The 21,738-nt window shown below is 41.6% G+C and overlaps 1 protein-coding gene across 1 annotated transcript in view; it reads left to right on the top strand.

Moving 5' to 3' along the window:
• Window positions 1-21,394, top strand: part of adamts9 (ADAM metallopeptidase with thrombospondin type 1 motif, 9) — a 38,043-nt gene extending 16,649 nt beyond the window's left edge. Inside the window, exons 23-40 of the mRNA XM_029502222.1 lie at window positions 60-179; window positions 1,794-1,901; window positions 1,983-2,150; window positions 3,715-3,960; window positions 4,798-4,959; window positions 5,193-5,369; window positions 10,293-10,463; window positions 12,383-12,559; window positions 15,014-15,184; window positions 15,409-15,603; window positions 16,129-16,258; window positions 16,659-16,753; window positions 17,285-17,379; window positions 17,542-17,675; window positions 18,084-18,175; window positions 18,570-18,674; window positions 19,801-19,909; window positions 20,975-21,394. Coding sequence (XP_029358082.1) covers window positions 60-179; window positions 1,794-1,901; window positions 1,983-2,150; window positions 3,715-3,960; window positions 4,798-4,959; window positions 5,193-5,369; window positions 10,293-10,463; window positions 12,383-12,559; window positions 15,014-15,184; window positions 15,409-15,603; window positions 16,129-16,258; window positions 16,659-16,753; window positions 17,285-17,379; window positions 17,542-17,675; window positions 18,084-18,175; window positions 18,570-18,674; window positions 19,801-19,890 — 2,436 coding nt within the window. The 3' untranslated portion in view covers window positions 19,891-19,909; window positions 20,975-21,394. The remainder of the gene's footprint in view (window positions 1-59; window positions 180-1,793; window positions 1,902-1,982; window positions 2,151-3,714; window positions 3,961-4,797; window positions 4,960-5,192; window positions 5,370-10,292; window positions 10,464-12,382; window positions 12,560-15,013; window positions 15,185-15,408; window positions 15,604-16,128; window positions 16,259-16,658; window positions 16,754-17,284; window positions 17,380-17,541; window positions 17,676-18,083; window positions 18,176-18,569; window positions 18,675-19,800; window positions 19,910-20,974) is intronic.
• The last annotated feature ends 344 nt before the right edge of the window (window positions 21,395-21,738 follow it).

Here is a 21,738-nt window from a genome sequence, read left to right as displayed (position 1 = left end):
TTTGAATCACTGTTGCTAATGTTCCACACCACAAATTTTTTTCCCTTCTTTGAACCTAGTGCACTACCTCGTGTGGGCCAGGTTACCAGATGCGAGCAGTCAAGTGTGTGGTTGGCTCTTATGGTGCTGTCATGGATGACACTGAATGTAATGCTGCCACCCGACCCACTGACACCCAGGTAAGGAGACAGTCATCCCTACCCCTTCTATACATCTTTTCTCTTTAAGGGACTGATTCAGACCGTAAGAAGAGATCAAAGCGTCCAGGTTCATCGAGGCAGGTCCAGATTAACAAACATCTCAATTGCACCTGGTGTCAATAAAGCTGTGCTGTCTGATCTAGTCTGGTCTAGTCGGAAAGACAGAGGGAAAGGTTATGCCAGAATCAGCAAACTCACATAGAGACAAGCAACTTTATCCCTCAAAGCCCAAATATCACTGAATGACCTTACAGATTTTTGCTCTATCATCATGAACTTCAACTCTTCAAATTGGGCAGAAGTCATGTTTACTTTTAGTTTAAATCTTGCCCATTTCCCAAATTCAAAACATCAGTTTATAAAAGTCATAATTATTTTTACTTTATCTGTGTTCTCAAGCTACAGTTTTAAATATTTGGCCTTGTCTCCTTTACCCACTAGTAATGCAGTGCAATGTTTTACTGGCTCAGGTTTACTTGTGCTATCATTTGCCTAAATCTTTTTGTACATTAGCTAAGTTTTCCTTGTGAACACAAAGAAGCACAGAAAAACCAAAGAAACCTATTTTGAGTTGAATGAGAGTTTTGTTTGGTCAGCACGAGGCATAAACCCATTTCAGAGGGCTGAGCATGCAGACTCAGGATGAGGCCCCCTTTTAGTTGAAGCGACTCTTAATTCCGGTGCCTGGGCCGGCAGAGCCAGTGACCCTGAAGCAGTCGCCCCACCTCGTTGTGATTCTAACCAGCCAGCCATGAAGTGGGCCACCAGGCTGCTTGTCCCACCACCACCAGCCACCAGGCAAGGCTTAGTAAACACAGGGCAGAGATGGATGGAGGCCTGTCTAAGTACAAGGAGAGAGATGCTTTACTCCATACTTCCTCACACACCCTGGAAAAAGTATTATGAACACTGCTGGGGCTTATTGTGTTATTTTTAGAAGTTCTAAATCTGCAGTACATGTGCTTACACACAAACTCACACAATCTGTGATGTACAATCTGTTTCAACATTAAAATTTTGACTTGTATGGTGTGTGCGTTGAGCTACTTTAAGTGCTGCCATGAGGCCTGTTTGTTTCTGTTTGGTGGAGGAGTGTGGAATGTGGAGCCTGCTCAGATCCTGTGTGACCTGATTAAGGTCTTCATCCCTAGGGACTTAGGGTCAGAGGGCACAAGAGGGCATGGGGGGGAAAAGAGTTAAGGGCGGAAGGTGAGGGACAAGGGGGTGGATTAGGGGTGGGGTTTGCAACCACGCCAGCATGGGCATTGGAGCCCTGAATACCACTCCACTATGACCTGTTATGACAGGGATCAGGGCTTTATGCTGAGTGGCTTACTGCCACAATCCATAGTTTGAACTGACAGGGCGGACCCTGTTAATGTTGTTTTGGTAAGGTGGGGAGAAAGGGTTGATGGGAAACTGCTCTCAAACGTAGAGCTGAAGGAATATAGTTTAAGTTGTTGATGACTGTCCCATGTCAGAGCAGCTATCTCTGATATTCATGGTATTTTGTGGTCAGGGACAGATGTTGTTACAGTATATTCATTTTGTTAATCACTGCATGAACGGGTGTATGTGTCCTCCCTTCCACAGGACTGTGAACTGGCTCAGTGTCCCAGCAGCCACCCTGTTCCCCCAGGAACTAAAGTCCCGTCCCACCAGGGCCACAAAACCCAATGGCGGTTTGGTTCTTGGACTCAGGTTAGTTTCCCTGTCATATCTTCACTCCATTAGTGTTTTTGGTGTTTTGCAGCTTTTTAACCTCACTAATTTGCACATCAGTGCACAGCCAGCTGTGGCAAAGGGACACGGATGCGTTATGTGAGCTGCCGTGACAACCAGGGTGGTGTGGCCGAAGAGTCGGCGTGTGCCCATCTGCCAAAGCCCCCTGCCAGAGAGGTGTGCTCAGCAGTGGCCTGCGGACAGTGGAAAGTGCTGGAATGGACAGTGGTAAGAAAACCACTCATTATCATGCATTTACTGAAAACTGTAATGCTAGATGTCTATAAGCTCAGACCCATGACCTATTTCCCCTCAGACCCGCATCTCATTATACTGGTATGACTGTTTTCTTCTGGCACACACTGAGTACACTGTAGATGTCTGTTTGAGCCGGCATGTGTGGTCATGGTGGCTGTTCGAAGGCATGGTTTGGAGGAGGATTGGAATAAGGCACTACATGTCTTTCTATGGTTGTGTAAATAAGTGTTTTTCTTTTTTTAATCTTTGTTATGAGGACATTTCAATATAGTGAGGATATTTAATCCAGTCCTCCTAACTCCAGTCAACAGTTTGAAGGTCAAGGCTGAGTCTAGGCATGGTTCAAGGTTTGGGAAAGGAGTTACAACATAGAAATACAGATGTGTGTGTTTGTGTGGTTGAGAGCCAGAGAAAGAACTGGAGTGAGGCACACTTCTCTGGGGGTTGGAGATGGAAGGGGCTGCAGTGAGGGGCTGCAGTTTTGTTTACAGATGTTTCTCATCACAGTCTTGGTGATACAGTACAACCAGACTGCAGGTCTGGTCACCATACACACAAAAACACACATGCATGCAAGCATATACCACCAATCCAAAGGCGCTCATTGATCCAGAGAAAGGAAATAGTTAATGCCAAGGCCAAAACATATTTCAGATGCCTATCATACGCACACACATGTACACGCAATTTAGTAATCCACAGCAAAATAGTTATTTTGGCTTAAAGTGTCAGGACACTCTAAAATGACAGGTCTTTGTTATGTTTCTTATGGCCTGTACATGCTACAGTATGTTGTCTACAGCTTTATTTGGTGCTGCATTGTGTACACCAACTTTATACGTAAAACCTTCTTATAGTATTTATAATTGTGTGAAATCCATAACATTGTGACAGGGCAGTGTAAACCTCTGGGCAGTGTAATCCCAGGCTTGGTTTGAGAGTAGACAGCTGTTGCATAAGCATAATAGATCATCTTGCAAGACATAGCTGAGGGTGATACCACTTGCATCAGTTGAAAGGTCTGCCTTATGTTTTTTTTTCCCTTGAAAGGGGTTAGGGTACTTTTGTCCTTTAAGGAGTACTAAATCTATGGCAATTAGCTGCATACCACGTATAAATGGAATGAAAGCTGTATTGGAATCCTCAACACCAAGTTAAGCTTGCTTTCAGCGTATGTAGGAACCCATTAAGGATGTGGATGTCGTCGTTTTTGTCCATAAAACAAATGGACAAAAAGATGAGCTGAAGAGAGGAGTGCTTTCCTTGAAATGGCATTAGGTTTCATCTGTGTTTAGTTAACATATTTCTGATGTTTGTCTCTGGTTTTGGCCCTCAGAAAGCTGTGGGAAGGTTTCTCAATTGAGTTTCAAAATCAGAAAATCAGTTTATTTCAAAGAGATGAAGTACACAGAGACAAAGAAAGGAATAGAGAGTATTTTAAGATAGAATAAGATAAAAGGTATGTTTGTTTCCATGTGGATAGGCATTTGCATGCAGTTATATTGATGTCTTGTTACTGTATGCATGTTTTCAGTGCTCAGTAACCTGTGGCCAGGGGAAGACAACGCGGCAGGTACTGTGCGTCATCAGTGACCAAGAAGTGAATGCTAGTGAGTGTGACCCAGACGATCGTCCTACAACAGAGCAGGACTGTGCTATGTCTCAATGCCCGTCCCGCTCCAGTGAGTCCCGACCTTTACCGTCCTCACCAAATGCCAGCGGCAGGAACAACCTACCCCGTAGCCAATCCCACCAATGGCGGACCGGACCCTGGGGCGCGGTGAGAAATCTCAACACTTTCACTAATATCTTCTTCATGTCTGAATGGTAAATATTATGTCAGTAGTTGGGTAGTTTTGCTAACAGATGAAACAATCACGGGATAACAATAATGTTAATTTCAGTCTTTCAGTCTTTGTGCTACATAGTGTTCCCAAAAAGTTGAAGTCCTTCAAGCAATCATACCTAACATGAAAGCACAGAGCTTCTCTATGTCCTTTCTGTTGTAGGAGCTTGGCTTAGATGAAGCATTAATGTAAACTACAAAGTCCAGAAATTCTTTATGGGAGTTTGTAAACCAGTGATTTCCTTCCAAAAGTTTGTTTTGTGTGAGGTGATGCTGACTTTGATATGAAGTGAAGCTCAGTGATCTGGACCATTTTTAAGACAAGATCTTAATGATGTAATCTGCAGTCCCCCCTGCCTCCCATGGATTTCTTTCTGTGTATTGTTTTTCAAAAACAACTTAGTGATAAAGTCTGTGCAAAAATAACTTTGACCTTTAAATCTTTGTGGGAAGTAATCAAAGCTATTTCTGAGGTCTCTTCCTTCCTCCGTCCTGAGGATATGTGTTTTAATATAGCTACAAACGTTGTTTGACATTTGACGTATGTCGCCTCGACTATTGTTGACTGAATGTTTACATGTATCCACTGTATACTGTGTGTATTTAACCAGTTTTCAGTTTAGGGCTTTACTTCTCTATTCCTACAGGTCACCATGTCTAGATAAAAATTTAAATATCGTCTGCATCTCTAATATTGATTTACACATATACACAGGCAATTTGTTTGTGAGAACCATATTTTGACAATGGGCACTCTCTCCATAACAACAGTGCTCCAGCACATGTGCAGGAGGTTTCCAGCGGCGTGTGGTAGTGTGCCAGGATGAGAACGGCTACCCGGCCAACAGCTGTGAGGATCGTAGCCGGCCCAATGAGCAACGATCCTGTGAGTCAGGGCCATGTCCACAGTGGATCTATGGAAACTGGGGCGAGGTAAGACATCACTTTATCCCACGAGCGAATACAGTTCACTATTGCTCTTGTCGTGTAAGACAAACATCATCACCATTTGCATTTTAATAACTTGTTTGAGAGATGGAGTCGTTGCTCAGTGGATATCAATTAGAAATCAGCTAAGACCTCTGTTTTAATGTTTTTTCTGGACAATACAAAAGGCCTGTCAGTCGTACTTATTTGTAAAATGCAACCTCTCTCGCTGTCTTCAGTGCACAAAGCCATGTGGAGGTGGGATAAAGACTAGGCTGGTGGTGTGTCAGCGTCCAAATGGCGAGCGTTTCAATGATCTGAGCTGCGAGATCCATGACAAGCCACCAGATCGTGAGCAGTGCAATACTCAGCCATGCCCGTCTAGTCCCCACTGGAGCACAGACCCATGGAGCTCGGTACGCTCATAAAAAATACTCTATATCTTGTTTTTCAGCCTCACAGTTTTTCAGATACCTGTAGTGTTACTCTGAACAGATCTGAACAGTCTTAAAGTGGCATGATGCCCACAGTGCTTTTGCACTGCAGAAAACACACCCAACTTCTCTACTTTTAACATTTTAACCTCCCTCCCCTCACTTCCCCTTCCTGCACCCTCTCTGGTGCCTGTGATTGGTCATCGTTTCCTCAAGACATTTGGAGAGTCAAATTTTGTTGCACTTGAATGGCAAAGATGCGCTCCCTTGCAATGTGCTAAAAAGTACAACATTACAAAATGCTTCAGTGACAGCTGTGACCATAAGAAATTTCTTTTGTCAGTTGTAGTTACCATGAAACAGTTGATGAGCCTTGTACTAGTATTTGAAAAATTCAGGATCACTTTGTATCACAATCAAAGTTAGTTTTTGTAAAATATTGTTTTTAAAGATAATTTATTAAGATATTTTTGCTTTTTATCTTTTGTATATAGCATTAACTTTAAAAAGTGATTTATTTTGTGTCTTAGCCCTTTGTATTCGCACATTTAGCCAATCGTTGTTCATATGCAAATGCTGATGAATGTTTTTGTATATCAGGAATATACAGTGCGATGCCTTGTTCTTATATTATCCAAAGAATGGCCCATAATCTCTAAATATGTGGTGCTACAATATAATTACAATATAGCTAACATATAGTTTGGTGTTCTGTTATGAACATAAACACACCAACTTACATTGGACTGTATATGGGCTGTGTGCTATAAATACATCTTTGTACTTTATATACATCTTTGAAATGGCTATTGTATCAAGAATTCAATTTGTCTAAAGGCACATGTTGTTTTATAGAGAAGTTACTAATTTTATTTAGACACTTTATTTTACAGTTTATGCATTTACCCTCTGTTATGAAACCAGCAGTGGCGTTTTCCCAAAACGGAAATTGATATTGAAGCATGAAAATGCTGGCTACAAAGTTCTTGAAACGTCCAGTATCAGTAGTAAACACCAGCAAACAGCAGCTCAACTAGCACTGTAAAATAAAGTGTCTCACAAAGTTTGTGATAATTAGAACTAATAGCCATTGTATTCCAGTTTGGCAGAGGGTTTTGACCCAGATTTCTTAGTGTGGCCAAATAGGTTTAAAGCTCTCTGCTCCAAAGGTGCTTGATATGAGTGTATTTATATTGTGTTAGTTAATGTTTGCTTTGTACAGTAAGTACTTGGAGTTGCTAAATATGCTATGCTCAACAATACCTCACTTGGAACAAAACACAACTCAACTAGCCATTAAACTATGATAATCTACACTACATTGGTGCTTTGGCCAAACAAGGGAGATATAAGAAATCCTAATAAACCATCACATTTTTTAGGTCGGTTAGGTGTTTATTGGGGCACATTGCATTTATATGCTGCCGTTTCTGTGTGTTTTATATCTTTCCATGCGCAGTTAGCAGAATGATCAGCTAAATGCAAAGTGTTGAATTGTCTTTGAATGTCCATCAAACAACTTGCTTGACCTTGAAGAGAATGGGCTTTTAAAATGTCATACTTTAACACGTGACACCTGTGACCACAGGGGAAGTTAACAGTGTTTTGTATCCAGAGCTCTTACTCTGAGCCAACCTAATGTGTCTACCTCAGTCTCTGTTATGATTGCCCCCCTGCCGTATCTTTCTATCCCTTGCACTGGGGGGATTTTGGCTGGCTAAGAATAAGCAAGAATTGTTGAGGCTGTCCAGTGCAGTTGGTGGCCCTAAACACAGATCCAGGGTGTGTGTCATCTTGCCACCCACTTGCTGCTTACCATTCTAATGAGGACAGTGATAACTGATCCAGAATCTGTGGTTAGGGGCATCTTTTAGCTGCAGCCCACCCAGTTGACTCTTCCTGGTCATAAATGTCTGTACTGACATCACACCTTATTTTAAGGGCCTGTTAACACAGCAGTGAGAACATTTTTACCATACATCATTTACTAATGAGAGCTATCACTTATAATGACTTCCACATGTTTGACTGTCAGGCAGCATACAATGAAATCTAGGTAGATCCAATGAAAGTAGGATTAACATTGCACATCCCAGTACTAGTTTAACTTTTCAGTCTTAGCAGTTTAAGTGCTTATGGTCAACCTCTTGATGCAAATAGCAGTATGGCTTGGACTTCATATCAACAGGCTCTTGAAATAAGTATATTGTATGTCTCTTATTCACAAATGGCAGTATTAGTCTGTGTTTCAAGATTTCTGTATATTTATGTAATTACTTGTATTTATTGTTACTTCATTATAATGTTATGTCAATATTTAATTTTTTATGGATTTGTTGGATTTCTGTTCATTTCCAAGAAAAGGTTACGATTAAAGTGAAGTAGAGGTACCACCGAAGGCTTTTTTCATTCTTATTTGAGCAAAACCTTGTCCAGGCCCTTGTCCCAGAAAACAAAACAAACAAAAAGACAAAAAAATAGGACAAGAAAAGGAAAACTGCCATCAGGGTTTCATGAAAAAAAGAATACTGGAATAACAAGTACCAACACTCATCCTACACTGAAATGTTTAATTCAAGATCACCAATTTTAGCTTTATGGTAATTACAGTGTGTTTGCGGAAGAGGAAATGTCCTATATTATTTAGTGTTGTAACTCTGACTGACTGACACTAAATTTAAAAATGAGAGGCCTGGCAAATAGCTTTGAACCCATTCCTCCCCGCCAGTCTTTTCAATAGGCTGTTTTTCCTGAATGAAAATGCACAAATCACTGAGCAATATCTTTGTTATTTCATTTGGTCAGGGCCTCTGTTGACCCCTTTGACTGACCCTGCTTTTACCGTCCGTGTCAGAATTTCAAAGCTCTTTCCTTCAAGGTAAATCTTTGTCCTGGGCAACAATGCCTCAGTATACCGCCAATCTCATCTACCGTGTTTGCTCACCCTTAATGCCTACCCCAGTGGCTTTTTCTGGGACGCCTGGTGACACGTGCTTGTCTACGAAGTTGCCAGCGCCCTTTGCCCCTTTCTGTCGGGCCCCTCTACTCTGGTCTCATGCGGGTTGATGACAATGTACCGATGTAGGGGCCAGTGACAGTGACTCAAATAAGGGGGGCTTTAAGCAGGACAATGCAGTGGTGTATTGGTGGGTCAAAGGTCCTGTTTGATCTGGGGAGGGGCCCCTTCCTAGTCCATCTCATCAGGACAACCAGACGTCTGGGAAATTTTGGAAGGGGAGAAAAAACAAACTGAAAAGTTCAGTAGGATTCACTGATGATGTGCTAACAATGGAAAGTGGTGTTTTTAGAGTTAATTTCAAATAGTGAAGGCCAGAACTTTACTTCTCTGGATTTTTGGAATCAGAGTTGTATTTGAATGACACATTTTTGTTCTTAAAACTCTTAAGGATAGCAATCATGAAGCACATGCAGAATTCATTTCAGTTGGTGATTGACATTGCCTATGTTGCGTCCAGCATTATTTGACAGCAATAAATTGATAGTGACTTTTCAGGACACAATGATGAAGTCGGAAATTTAAGGTCAAGTGTGTGCAAGCAGTGATGTTTTGATTGGTGCACTCCTCTGGATAATTACAGAATCCCAGAGAACTTGTGGGCATAGTTAATGAACCCTGCACAGGGGTGTGTGTGTGTGTGTGTGGGGGGGGTCATGTACTGTTAAAACACATGATGTTTTAATTTGGCCTTTTGTACTGATTCCCAAGGTATTCTGAGGCCCTTTCAGCACAATACAACAGCAAGAAAGTCCTAGTAAAAACATATGAACCTTCTGAGGAATGACCTGACATTTGAGCAGAAGGCTGCCTTAGCTGTAAATGTTTTCCTTCAATTATTTAAATCTTTTCTGGCACACTCACTCTCCACAGTTGACCTAGAGCAAACATTTTCGCTTATATTGTCTTCATGTCCCATTCTAACATAAGAAAACTAAAATCTGTTGTTAGTCAGTGGCAATGCTTGATATTTTGACATTATCAGTGACTGATTACAGCCATGAAATCAGTCTGACACTCATGTGTCACAACTCATCCTGGAAGTGCTATCCTAGTTGTCATCGAAAAGGCATAAGGAATTTTTATTAAAATGTAAGTTCACCGATATTCATACAAGAGTCACACTTCATTGATACAAGGAATATTGTTTATTTTATTGGCAAAAGCAATGCTCCATTCATTTTTTTGTCTTTCTGACTGACAGAGTAACATAATACTCACATAACAACACATAATTTGAATGTACAACAGACCAAATTGGAATGCGAAAGGTGCTTGTGTTTCAAAAGGGGAATAACCATTTTTAATAGACACTCCTTTCATGAGCCCCTTCTACCCGTCCTCTTCCCCGAATGAGGTGAGAGGTCATTTTATGTTCCTGTCCAGTACAGTCCCTTGCTGGTCAGGACAGCACCACACGCTGAGCCACGTACTCATTCAACTCTGGGCCTGTCGCTTCCCATCCATCCCCACTTGCAACGCCCCCTTTGATTTTCCGAGCGCAGTCCAGCCCCTCTCCATTCCCTTGTGTAATGCTGATGTGTGTGTGTGTGTCTGCCTGTCACATTGAGTTAGATGTTCAGTAACTCTGTGAACCCGGAGGTGCATCAAAGTGCTACCGGGTTGGTGGGACACGCTTTGCCATTGGACCAGCTGTCCACGTGGAAATAGGCCTAATTTGCTTGCGTGTATTCATATTTTTGATCCACAGAGTGGTTGGCACACCTTATTTGTTTTTAATTACTGCAGCCCTGTTAACAATTTCTTTTTAGTGTCAAATACCTTGACATTTAACAGAAACATGTGCGTTAGGAATCCACCCAATGAATATGTTTTTACACAGAACATACCTTTCTGGTTAACCGTTTGTTTCCTCTGATATCTTGTAGTGCTCAGCCTCCTGTGGAAGAGGCATCAAATCCCGTAAGGTGAGCTGTGTGACTGGATCAGGCCGCCCAGTCCCAGAGGAAAACTGCCAGCAGCTGTCTCCCAAACCCAGCAAGCAGAGGCGCTGCCGAGGTGTACGCTGCCCCAAGTGGAAAACTGGCAACTGGGGAGAGGTAGGACTCTCGGAGCCTGCTATAAAACACTCCTCTTCCATACTCGTTCTCACGCTGCCAGACTTGTAGTCAATTTTTTTTTTTTTTTGCTCTCATTCCACTTTAATGCTTATCAGCTTGCAGGCAAGTACATGCATATGTGTGAAAACATCTGCAGCTCAGCCCGGCTGTACTGCACCATGCCAGGCCACTAACTAAGGCAGGCTGCTTTTACACATCACATGGGGCGTTGTGAGGTTGCAGCACAAGCACAGGGGTCTAAGGTAGATTAGTTTTAATGCTGTGATTACATGCACACTACAGTAAATAGGACAGCAGGAGGGACGTGCACCCCTGTATGACCCTGAGATTCAGCCAATGTAAATCTAATCCTCTCATCTCTATATTTTCATTTCCTCTGGCCACCCCTTTTCTGTCCCTTTTATCCTTCCTCTCCCTATTGCTCTTTTCCTCTTTCTATCAAGCCCCCTACCTGCTCACGTTATTTCTCTCGATCCTCTGCCTCCTTACTAGAGACCACATGTTGGTGTTGTCTCACTAACGTCATCACTGCCACTCACAAAGTGCACCTGGGCTTCCAGAGAGTCTGCCTGGTGTTTATTCCCCCTTCCTTTACCTCCTTTTACTCACTGTCGCCCTGTTTTTCTTTCTCTCTCCCTCTACCTTTCTCTTTTTTCTTTTTTTTTTTTCTGAAACCACGTCACTGTCCACGAGTCCAAGTGCAGAGCCACACATGCCCTCCATATGTCAGAGAGGATGTGTGTTTTGCGCAAAACAGCTGTAATGGCAGGACTCAAGCCAGGAGAAACTTAAACTCGAAGCACCGCGCTTAGCGAAGTACAGCACGACTTCCCATGTCAACAGGCTGACCGGTGGTTCAACTGCCGATGTTTTCAGCTTCAGATAATATATAGTGAAACATGGACACATACAAAGTACATGCTCATGTTGTAAATTCATGTAAGAGATTATTGTGTGTTTAGATCAAGGTGGAGATCCTAAAGTGTGGTTTCATTGCTGTCATGTGATTTCACTGATGAACAATCATCTGGATCCATTTATCATTTCCTGCTCTTTGATGGTGGTCTTACTCTCACTCATGTACACACACAAACATGGACTTAAACTCTATTTACAATAGCCATTCTTTATGTATATACTACGCCATTTGCTTGTCATGTGGAGCGCCAGCATTCATCAGCTGCATCTGAAAAGATAGAGATAAGTTGCTGCAAAATGTCATTCATGATACAATAATAACACAGTAACACAATATTTTAAAAGTGAAAAGCAAAGGCATGCACCATAGTCATATCCTCTGGTTCTATCTTTAATGGTGCTGTCACAAGATAAAACGTTTTCCTACCATCTCTCTTTTGTTTTTGTTCTCCAGAAATGTCTTTATACTACAGCTGAAAAGCCACTTTGATTAATAATATCACTGCAACACACGCTGAGAAATCTGTCTCCTCTCTGCCTTCCTGGGCACCAGCTTGATATTTCTTCATAAGATAGTTCATTCTAAATCAAAACAAATTGAAAACATGGAAGGTGATTTGGTTCCTTAATGATGTGCACTTAAGTTATTTATTAGATTTTATTTTTAAAGAGGTAAATGTCTAGTAAGGAAGCCTAATACTTTAAGGTAAAAGCAGAGAAACAAACATTTACATGTATACAAAACATTTTCTTCCATAGCAGCGAGATAAGCACATCAATGTGTCAATGGTGAGATAAAACAAATGTTCATATATTCTATTAAATAAATGTTATCAGACTATCATATCATCAGACTGCATTAAATCACAGTGGTGAATGGAAAAAAAGCTCCCAAAGTGGGAAATAAAGTTAAAGTTGGACTGTGGGACTGCAACAATAATAAAAATAAACAACAACAATCACCTCCTACCTACTCTCAGTGCTCAGCATCATGTGGAGACGGCGTCCAGCAGCGAGAGGTGTCCTGCCAGGTGGGAGACCGGCGAAGCTCAACAGAGAGCGGCTGTCCCCAGCGCTCCAGACCAGCGTCCAGCCAGAGCTGCCGGGTGGCCAACTGTCCCTCCCGGTACCGGTGGAGAGAAGGAGACTGGCAGGCGGTGAGCTGGGGGGGGGGGTGTAAGGGGGGTCCCGTCTGAACCCAATCCTGGTCCAGGCTCAGTTTGTTCGCTGTTGTCATTTCTGGTCAATGAGCTGAAGCCTCAGTCTGAGGCTCTGCCGTCAGGAGGCCGAAGGGGAGGAGAGGTGGCGCTGCCCCTGATCAACATCAGATGATCAGGCACCCCCCCCCCCCCCCCCCCCCCCTCCTCCTTTTCTTTCCTTTTTTCTTTTTCATTTTCTCCTAACAAAGCTCTGTTGGTAAGAGGAATAATCCTGGTCCCAAAACTTATGGAATAACTTACAGTTTTGGAAACAGGAAATGTAAAGTAAGGAATAAATGTAAATTATCTAAACTAGCCTAAATAACATGTTGTTTTGTATTTGAAATTCAGAATAAAGAACACCCCAAAATCTTAATGAAGGAGGTTGACTCACATTTTCTAGTTTGGCCAAGTGTGGCCTGTTTTGGTAATTTTGCTTAAGGACTCAGAGATGTGTCTGAATTACTGAAAGATTTTATTCTTTTTGCCCTTGAACCAGTGAGGATTTATTCTAAACATTGATCCCATGTGTTGAGCTATTTGCCCACATCTCCAGGGCAATATGAATTTAACTCTGATCAAATCACATGCAACGCATGAAGCAGATATGCTTTTTACTGTCAATTCCCAAGAGTTGGTTTGTTGGTGGCAGACACTTAACATTGTTGATAAACTAAGAGGAAACCAAATTTGTGCGGACCTCTTTGTTATTTACATGTGAGAATAGTAAAAAGGTCAGCCAGTTGTCAGTTTTAATATAATTATCTATGTATTGTCTGCTCTGACTTCAAATTATGCTTTCAAAGTTGTTGCTAAATATAAGGTTCCAGTCATAACTGGACTGTATTTAGCGGGTGCATTCCTGCTGTATAATATTCAGTAATTTACTGTAGGCCAGAGGCTACAGATTCTTGTGGAGTGTTTGGATTATTAAAACAGGCAGCTGCAGCAGGGGGCTTCTTCTTGACCATGTTCAAGTGATGTTGTGAATCTGGGTCACTGATCAGCATGAAGTGTCTTCTCTGAAAGGAGAGTCTAATTAGTCCGTAGGAGCGTTTGCTGCTCCCCTTACTGGGTGTCCGAATTAACAGCTGGAGGTAATTGCAGCAGTTCACCTGGCAGGAATTACCATGCCTGGGTGTTTGACGCACTTAAACTGACTTCTCATTGCCTAGCCTGTTGTTGCAGGCATAACTTACCTGTTAAGTATTTTACCAATTCCTTTGCATACCACCATACTTGAACTTGAATTCCCAGCAGGCAGTGCGGCCCCATTCCTTGACTGTACAACGGCAAAGCACAACTAATACCACTGCTTCCTGGTTTGAGTTGTTTGACAGTCTTCAGTGCATTAAGAGTGATGAAGACCAGCTGGCAGAAGCTGTAGTCATAACACACAGTGTTTCTGACGCAAGTAAAAGCCTCACTGAGCCCTTCCTGCGATGTTCAGTCCATAATTTGTAATACTAGAAAGTTGACTGTCCTAACTGTTGTTACCTCATAGATCTGTATATACGTAAGGTCCAAAGACATGTCTCGTTTAAAAAATGGCTCCTTCATTGTAACAAGATTTTAAAAGCTCAACACATTCAGTTAGTCAGCAGCCTGACAAAATCCCACACGTGGTCCATCCTAAATCCTTTTGCTACAGCTTTTAATGGAATAATTCTACTTTTTGCAAAATAAATCCATTCATGCTGCACTGACACCTTATATGAAAACAAGCTGTTGTGGCTTCAGAGGTTACACACTGGAATAATATTTGGCCTTTGTGGAATTAGCTGTTTCTCCCTGCTTCCTATGCATATGTCTTTTATATTCCTACTTGAAAAGGAGGATTATATTGAACTAATCCTTTACATCAAACCCTCTGGCCTAAGAGCTGTTTTTTACCTCTTAGGTATAAATATATATATATATATATATATGAAGAGAAGCCCTCATTTGCAGTCCATGTCAACGGGTCAACGTAGTTTCCAGTCCATCCAAAATGACTTCAAAACAGAGCCACGTTTTTTTACAGGCATCATTGTTGATTGTTGTTATGAACCTTCTGACCCATAAACTCTTCTTAGTGACAAAGTAATGAGACCAAGGCCCAGATTGCTGGGCCCCTTCCCTGAGAGGCTCTGTGGAGCAAATGTAGTGTGTATACAGTATATTCACTCTTTCATCAGGCACATTAATCTCTTGTCAGTGTTGGCCCTGTTCTCAGCTCAGATTTTACAACAAGCTCTTATCTCATTTTCTGTTCTGACATCATTCCTCTGCGGCACCATGTGGGTGAAATTTCTCACACTCTTGCTGTTGATATAGGGTTATTTCTTCTGAATTTTTGGCACCTTGATTATGACTTTGGCTATGACTTGGCATCAGTGTAAAACACCTTTCTTCGCCTTGTTTCCACCACAGTGTAGCAAGTCATGTGGATCAGGCCACAGACAACGAACCTTGCACTGTGTGGACCACAACCAGCAGGAATTCCATGAGATGTATTGTGTGAACCAAATCAGACCTCCAGACTTAGAAACCTGCAACATCCATGCCTGTGAATTCATCTGGATCACAGGAGAATGGACTGAGGTGAGAGCCAAAGAGGCAGTGTTTACTTCTTGTTACTATAAAGGCTTTGAGATCTTAACTGTTTGTGTAATATAAGTTCGCACTGAAAACACACAACTTTATTCTTCAAAAATGCTATTGATGAAAATCACCACCTTTAAATCCAGAGATACAGAACTGACAGAAATTGCCCCCGTTTCCTGCGGAGAATAGCATTCATGCCAGTGATTTATTCTCTCCCCCAGTGTTCAGCCAGCTGTGGTCAGGGCTACCGCCAGCGTCTGATCTCCTGCAGTGAGGTGCATGTGGAGATTGACAACTATGAGTATGGCCATCAGTCTTTGTCCAACTGCCCCGGGACCCCTCCAGAGAGCTATATGCCCTGTAATCTGAAGCCATGCCCAGTGCCGCAGGAGTGGAGGGTTGGGATGTGGGGATCGGTGAGTGAGTGAGTTTGTGTCCAGTAGTCTATCAGAATTATGTCAGGATGGGACACGTAGGTTTGTTTTTTCAGTTTCCTAAATCGGATTGCTTATTTAGTAGTTGAATTCATGCTTCTTTGAATTCTGATTTATCAAAATATTAGTGCATGCAAATTTCAATCTTCACCTGTTTTTGAGTCAAATTACAAGGTTGAACTACTTTTCATAATTATCCAAACTTAGATTGGTATAATGTAGTCGCTGAAATATGACAGTCTTTAATAAGGCACAACTGTGAAATTCAACTTTATTCATTTACACGCAGCCTTTTTGCACATGAGGTTTCATGGTTTTGCCTAAATTAGATATATTGCTGAGTATTAAAATCAGCCTGGGTCAAAACCAAATGAGTCTTCAAATCACAAAAATATACACAGATGTAAAATTTCTTGAAATTTGCATTCACTTTGAAAGTGCAAACTGCTGACAGACTGTCATTCACAAGCTTTATTTTCACGGTCATTTTCTCTACACCCCCTCCAGTGTTCAGTGAGCTGTGATGATGGAGTAATGGAGAGGTCGGTGCAGTGTGTGTCAGCACATGGTCAGGAAAGTAATAGGTGTTCTCTCGACGCCAAGCCAGAAGCCAGACAAGTCTGCAGAAATCCAAGCTGTGAGTACTGCAAGAAAACCGCTGCTCTCTACCAGAGGACAGAGCTACAACGGTTACGCGTAGGCCAGCTGACTGCATCTCAAATTCCACCATTAGATTCTGCTCAACTTGATCCAGTCATGTTTAGAGTTTAGGCCTCGAGTGAAATATTTACAATTTGACGCAAACATCAAAGATTTACTGCCTAGGGTATTTGCTTCCCTACAGTAAGATGGGACATCAAAGAGTGAGTGGCTTTTCGTTTTCTTTGATTCAATGCGTCGATTTGCCACACTCAACTTAACCGGTGAAATTTGTGCGTGCATGTGTCATTATGCGTGTCCAGGTGTAGCCTCCTCTGTGCTGAATATTCTTTGTGAAACACTCATGTATTTATTTGTGCTTTTTCTTGGTCTCCAAGGCCATTTGCCTTCCAGCTGTCAGGAGGTCCAGCGCACAAAAGGCCCCCTCCCAGACAGTGAACACTTCCTCAATATTCAGGGAAAAGCACTGAAGGTAAGGCAGCCTTACAGCACAAACCAGCTTTTATGAGGCCGCAAAAAATATTTAATATAAAAATTGTACCAAGCAGCCTTGAAGAAAGATCAGAAAGGTCTTCGCTCCTTGCCTCTTGACATTTGAAATGACTTGCCGCACTGTTGGTGACTGTCTGCATTATAGAGGGAAGACTTTATTCATCTTCATTTGCCTGTGTTGTGTTGAGGTGTTCTCGGTACAAGGCTGCAAATTGATGTAGCAGTGAAAGTCAGTGAAAATCCTTAAACTACTGTTAAAGTTACTTTGAAGAACCATGACCTTTTTGTATATTTATTCACTGGCTTTGTAGTTGTTGGGGGTTGTCATTCAAAACACTTTTGCTCTGCTCTTTCTCCTCACGTCCTTATTTACTAAATAATTGCCCTGTCTTTCTTAATGTACACTCGCTATCTACTTTGGCCAGTTTTCTTTTCTGCCATCCCTTTTCCTCTGCCTCATTTTCCCACTCCACTTTCATCTGGTTTCCCACCTCTGCCTGTTTTTCCTCAGGTCTACTGCGCAGGAATGCAGACAGAAAGTCCACAAGAGTACATCACCTTGATAATGGGAGAAGGAGAGAATTTTTCTGAGATCTTTGGCTTCAGGTAAACAGCTTACCCGATAACAATGAGAACAGCCTCTTTCATCACAAAAATCCAAGTGACTCTGCAGCTTTTGCTGTCTCGAAATGAAGAAATTCCATCAAAGTGTAAAGTTAAATTATGTGTGTGTGTGTGTGCATGTGTGTGTTGTTTTGCGTCCTTCAGGCTAAATGACCCAACCCAGTGCCCAGCCAATGGCTCCCGAAAAGAAGACTGTGACTGTCGGAGAGACTACACCACTGCTGGCATCACTACTTTCTTCAAAGTCCGGTTGGACATTAACAAGATGAATATCATCAGTAAGAGACCAAAACGCACACAAACAGCAGAAAGATGTGCACAGCACATACTTGCAACATCGTGTTGTGCCATTATTAACTTTACACTCTAGTGAGAATGTTCTTTGCCGTTTAATTATGTCTGTGCTCAAAAGGGTTAATGGGATCAAGATGTCTTGAAGATTGCACAATTACAAGGCTTGGGGGGATGAGGTGAAATTTCCCTAAATAGATGGAATTACACTGATAGTATCATTAGACTGGCCCTAAAACTAAAGGCAGACTTAATATAAGTTAACTGACATGGTCATTCTTGCAGAAGTGAGCCAACCTTACACACAATCCTATCAAGTCTTATAGCAACAAATTCCAAAATAGAAATTCTGGTGTCCATAATAGCTATAGTGACTTTTTGTTTGGTTTCATTAGCTACAGACTGGCAGTTTGCTTCCACCCAAGAAGGCAAAAGTGTTCCATTTGCCACAGCAGGAGACTGCTACAGCGCCGCCCATTGTCCACAGGTGAGAACGACAACAGCTGCCAATTTTATGACATGAATCTTTTTATAGCAGACTGCTGACCTATCATAGCAGGAATTCATACAATCACATTAATGTTGGCCTGGTTCTTTTAAGTGTGTTAGACATACCATTGAACAGAAATGCACAATGCCAGGCTCTTGGAGCAGACTCACTGCTTTTAGTACCATCTACACTCTGAAGAAAATATCTGAATTGGCTTTATTCCCCTGCCCAAGATCTTTAGTGCTTTACAGTATGTCCTTCTACTGCTCATTGTAAATCAGGTGCAAAATTTCCCGATCAAAGAACTGAGTATGCCATCTGTAATGCATCTTTAAATACATTGATTTTCTTTCTACATTTCTTCTCTCTGGCTTTTTCCTTTTTCATCTAGGGTCGTTTCAGGATCAACCTCTCAGGCACAGGTCTTAAGGTGGCTGAGGACACCACGTGGATCTCTCAGGGAAACTATGCAGTGGCTGATGTACGAAAATCACAGGTACTAGCAAGCAATGAGTGTATATCTCTGAGAAAAACTCAGATAATAACAATAACAGCAAATCTTAAGCCTGTGGATGTGGGTTTCAAAAAAACTATCCAAAAACATGAAAGAATGATCTTAACTACCGAGCAATGATAATGTTTGCTGAGGTACTGGGCACTTCGATAATAACATAGTGTCATAGAGATTAAAACTAATGCACAGTTTTTGGCATTAATTAATAATCTCTGGCAACTTCATTCTTCCCATTACTCTTATATCAAATTCTTCCCTCCACTCTTTGCCCACTCTGCATGTCTTCTTTGTTCCAGACCTCTAAGTGGGCATATTCCCAAGTGCGTTCTGTACTCCGAGCTCTACTTCTCCTCATAAAGTTTCTGAGAACAGACCTTTATTGGGCAGCTGCTCTCTGCAGTGCCCTCCCCTTTACCCACTCTCTGTTTTTGAAATGGAGATAAAGCTGGGAAGTGCTTTTTGGCAAGGGTAAAACAGGAGTCAGGGAAAATGGCAAAAAGCGTTGAAAGTCTGATATCCTTATCCAGCTGGCCCATTCTGGGCACTCCAGGCAGTTGAAATGAAGCCAGGTTGTGACGGTGGGCTGAGGTCAGACGAACCACTCACTGCACGCTGTGACTCTCATGTTGTAGGATAGAGCTTTTGTTCTGCTTGTCTGATGCTACTTCTTTTTTGTTTCTAGATGTCGGTATTAAACCCCAGAAATGCTGCATGCAAATTGTGCCAGTGAAGTGCTGGTGATTAACTAGCTTGGATTTCGCTGCTTGTTAAATAGAGCGATTACCTGATGACAACTCGCCCAGAGGTCCTTGCCTTAGTCTGACTTTTTAAAAAGAAAAAGTTATCCTAGTGGTGCCAAAGCCACTCTGCCACTTAAATTGGCACCCCCGAGTCCTATGCTGTTTGCTGCTTTTTTTTCTCCTTTATACAGCCTTTAATTCTGACCTGTATTTTATGGATCACATTTGTACAAAATACACACATAAGGTATCTTCATCACAAGACACTGCCAAAACAAATAAGCTGTGGACCCTCTATTTTATTAATACCAATATTTGCTGAGGCCACCAGTTGCATGTAACTCATTTTATTCCTCTTGTGTCCATAGGATGGCAGCAGAGTGTCAGGAATATGTGGAGGCTACTGTGGTAAATGTACACCATCCTCTGGCTCGAGTCTGCCTGTAACACTGGAATAGACCCAGTTCCATCCAACAGGTTTGCAATATATAAATAAACCATAGTGCACTTCTAATAAACACAAAAGGAACAATCTGTAATTCAAATTCAGACAAGAGTTTCTCCCCATAAGCAGCATTCAAAACATGTGAGTAGCACCTGCTGTAACTGCAAATAAGACCCTCCTGTTAAGAACACCCAAATTAACTAAATGTCTGCTTGTATTGTTTCTATGGCTGCCAAACAATTCAAATTTTTAATCTGATTAATCACAGGGTAGCTGTGGATTGATCACAATTAATCACCATTTCTAAGTTGCTGTGGAACCATCTTCTACAGCTAGATGGCAAGTTAAGGGTACAGTTAAGTGGCACCAGGCGTTTCATGCAATAATAAAAAAAACTGCCTTTTAAAGGATGGCACTAACGCTGGCAGTTATTATACTTTTAATTGTCACAAAGGACAGTTTGCACCACTACTGTAAAATCAGGAATAAATGAAGATTTACGGTTACACCTGTAAGTGCTGTATACATATAAGGTGTGTTAGTATAATTCCAAGTCCACATTTGTATACATTATTATTATATTTGTACATAACACTTGATATGCCACAAAGAAGGCTCTGACTGCACTGAAATGTTCAAACTCATTTTATTCGCACATCTGAAGCCCATTTGAGCTCTGAGCTTGTGTAAAAAAGGCACAGACACAGTGTGCATTGTGCACCCACCGATGTAGGCGCATATGGGCTGCTCCCTTGATAATGTGTCCTGAAATGAAAACAGTGAAATACTGCACCATTGCCTTCAGACATGGTTTTTGAAATCACTTTCTGATGCGTTGGATCACACCTCACTTTTTGGCTCGTAGGAATATGCACACTTTCTGTTTAAACGATGTAGGTGCTAGATGGGAAAATGTTTGTTACGTTAGTCTCAATTATGGGCTTTGCTTCCTGCTGATTTGCCCTGAGTGGTTAAAAATGACCCAAGTGGGTCTCTCTAGTTAGCAGCCAAGTAGATTTGAGGTATTTCTCATAATTAATGGTGAGATCTCTGAGCCTTTTAAGAGTAACCAAACTGGTGTCTTCTTTTTTTTTCAGCATATGGTCCCATTCATCTCATCAGTCTTCTTCAGGTGCTCATTGTGTCTACACATCCCTCCTCTTTGGTGCTCCTGACAACTTAAAACTTAAATCCATCCTTCACATGACCTCTTTTAGTACCATGTGTTTATATTGTAAATTAGTGTGCTGTAAGTACTGTACATATTAGGAAAAAAAGGCCTTATTTATTGTACTCTGCATTTATTTTTTTATTGTAATTTAACTGTTTTGTTGTCAGTAGCAAACACCGCACATCTGCCATTTACCAGACTTTTTCGCCAGGATGTGCCTTCCATTTTGGATATTTGCCATTTGCAATTTCACTGTGGTTATGCAACAGCTCATGTGTTTTTGCCATGTGTATAGCTTTGATGGCCTGCAGTTCCATTGTTTATAATCCGTGAGGTGTCTCCAATCTGTGGTTCTTTTTTTTGTTTTGTTTTGTTTTTTTTTTTTATTTATTTTTTTGCCATCACTTCCATTGAGATTTCTGCACCTGCACAGGTGCTTCCAGTCTGTACTACACTGTGTTCTACCAAGGAATTCTTGTAACTTTGTTTTTTTTTTTTTTTTTATTATTATCATTTTATTTTGAATGTATTACTTAGTCAGACATTGCCAGTCGCGTTAGTCACAACTGGGATTTAATAAGCTATGGGCCAGTTTGCAGCAATGTAAATTCATCCAGCCTTTAGTCCGGATGTGGAACTCCACACTGTGCCTACAGTGGCCTGCACCACCTTCACACTTCCAATTTCGGT

This window comes from Echeneis naucrates, chromosome 5 (genome assembly GCF_900963305.1).
Source record: "Echeneis naucrates chromosome 5, fEcheNa1.1, whole genome shotgun sequence".
Classification (NCBI taxonomy): domain Eukaryota; kingdom Metazoa; phylum Chordata; class Actinopteri; order Carangiformes; family Echeneidae; genus Echeneis; species Echeneis naucrates.
This window is presented reverse-complemented; position numbering and strand designations above follow the sequence as displayed.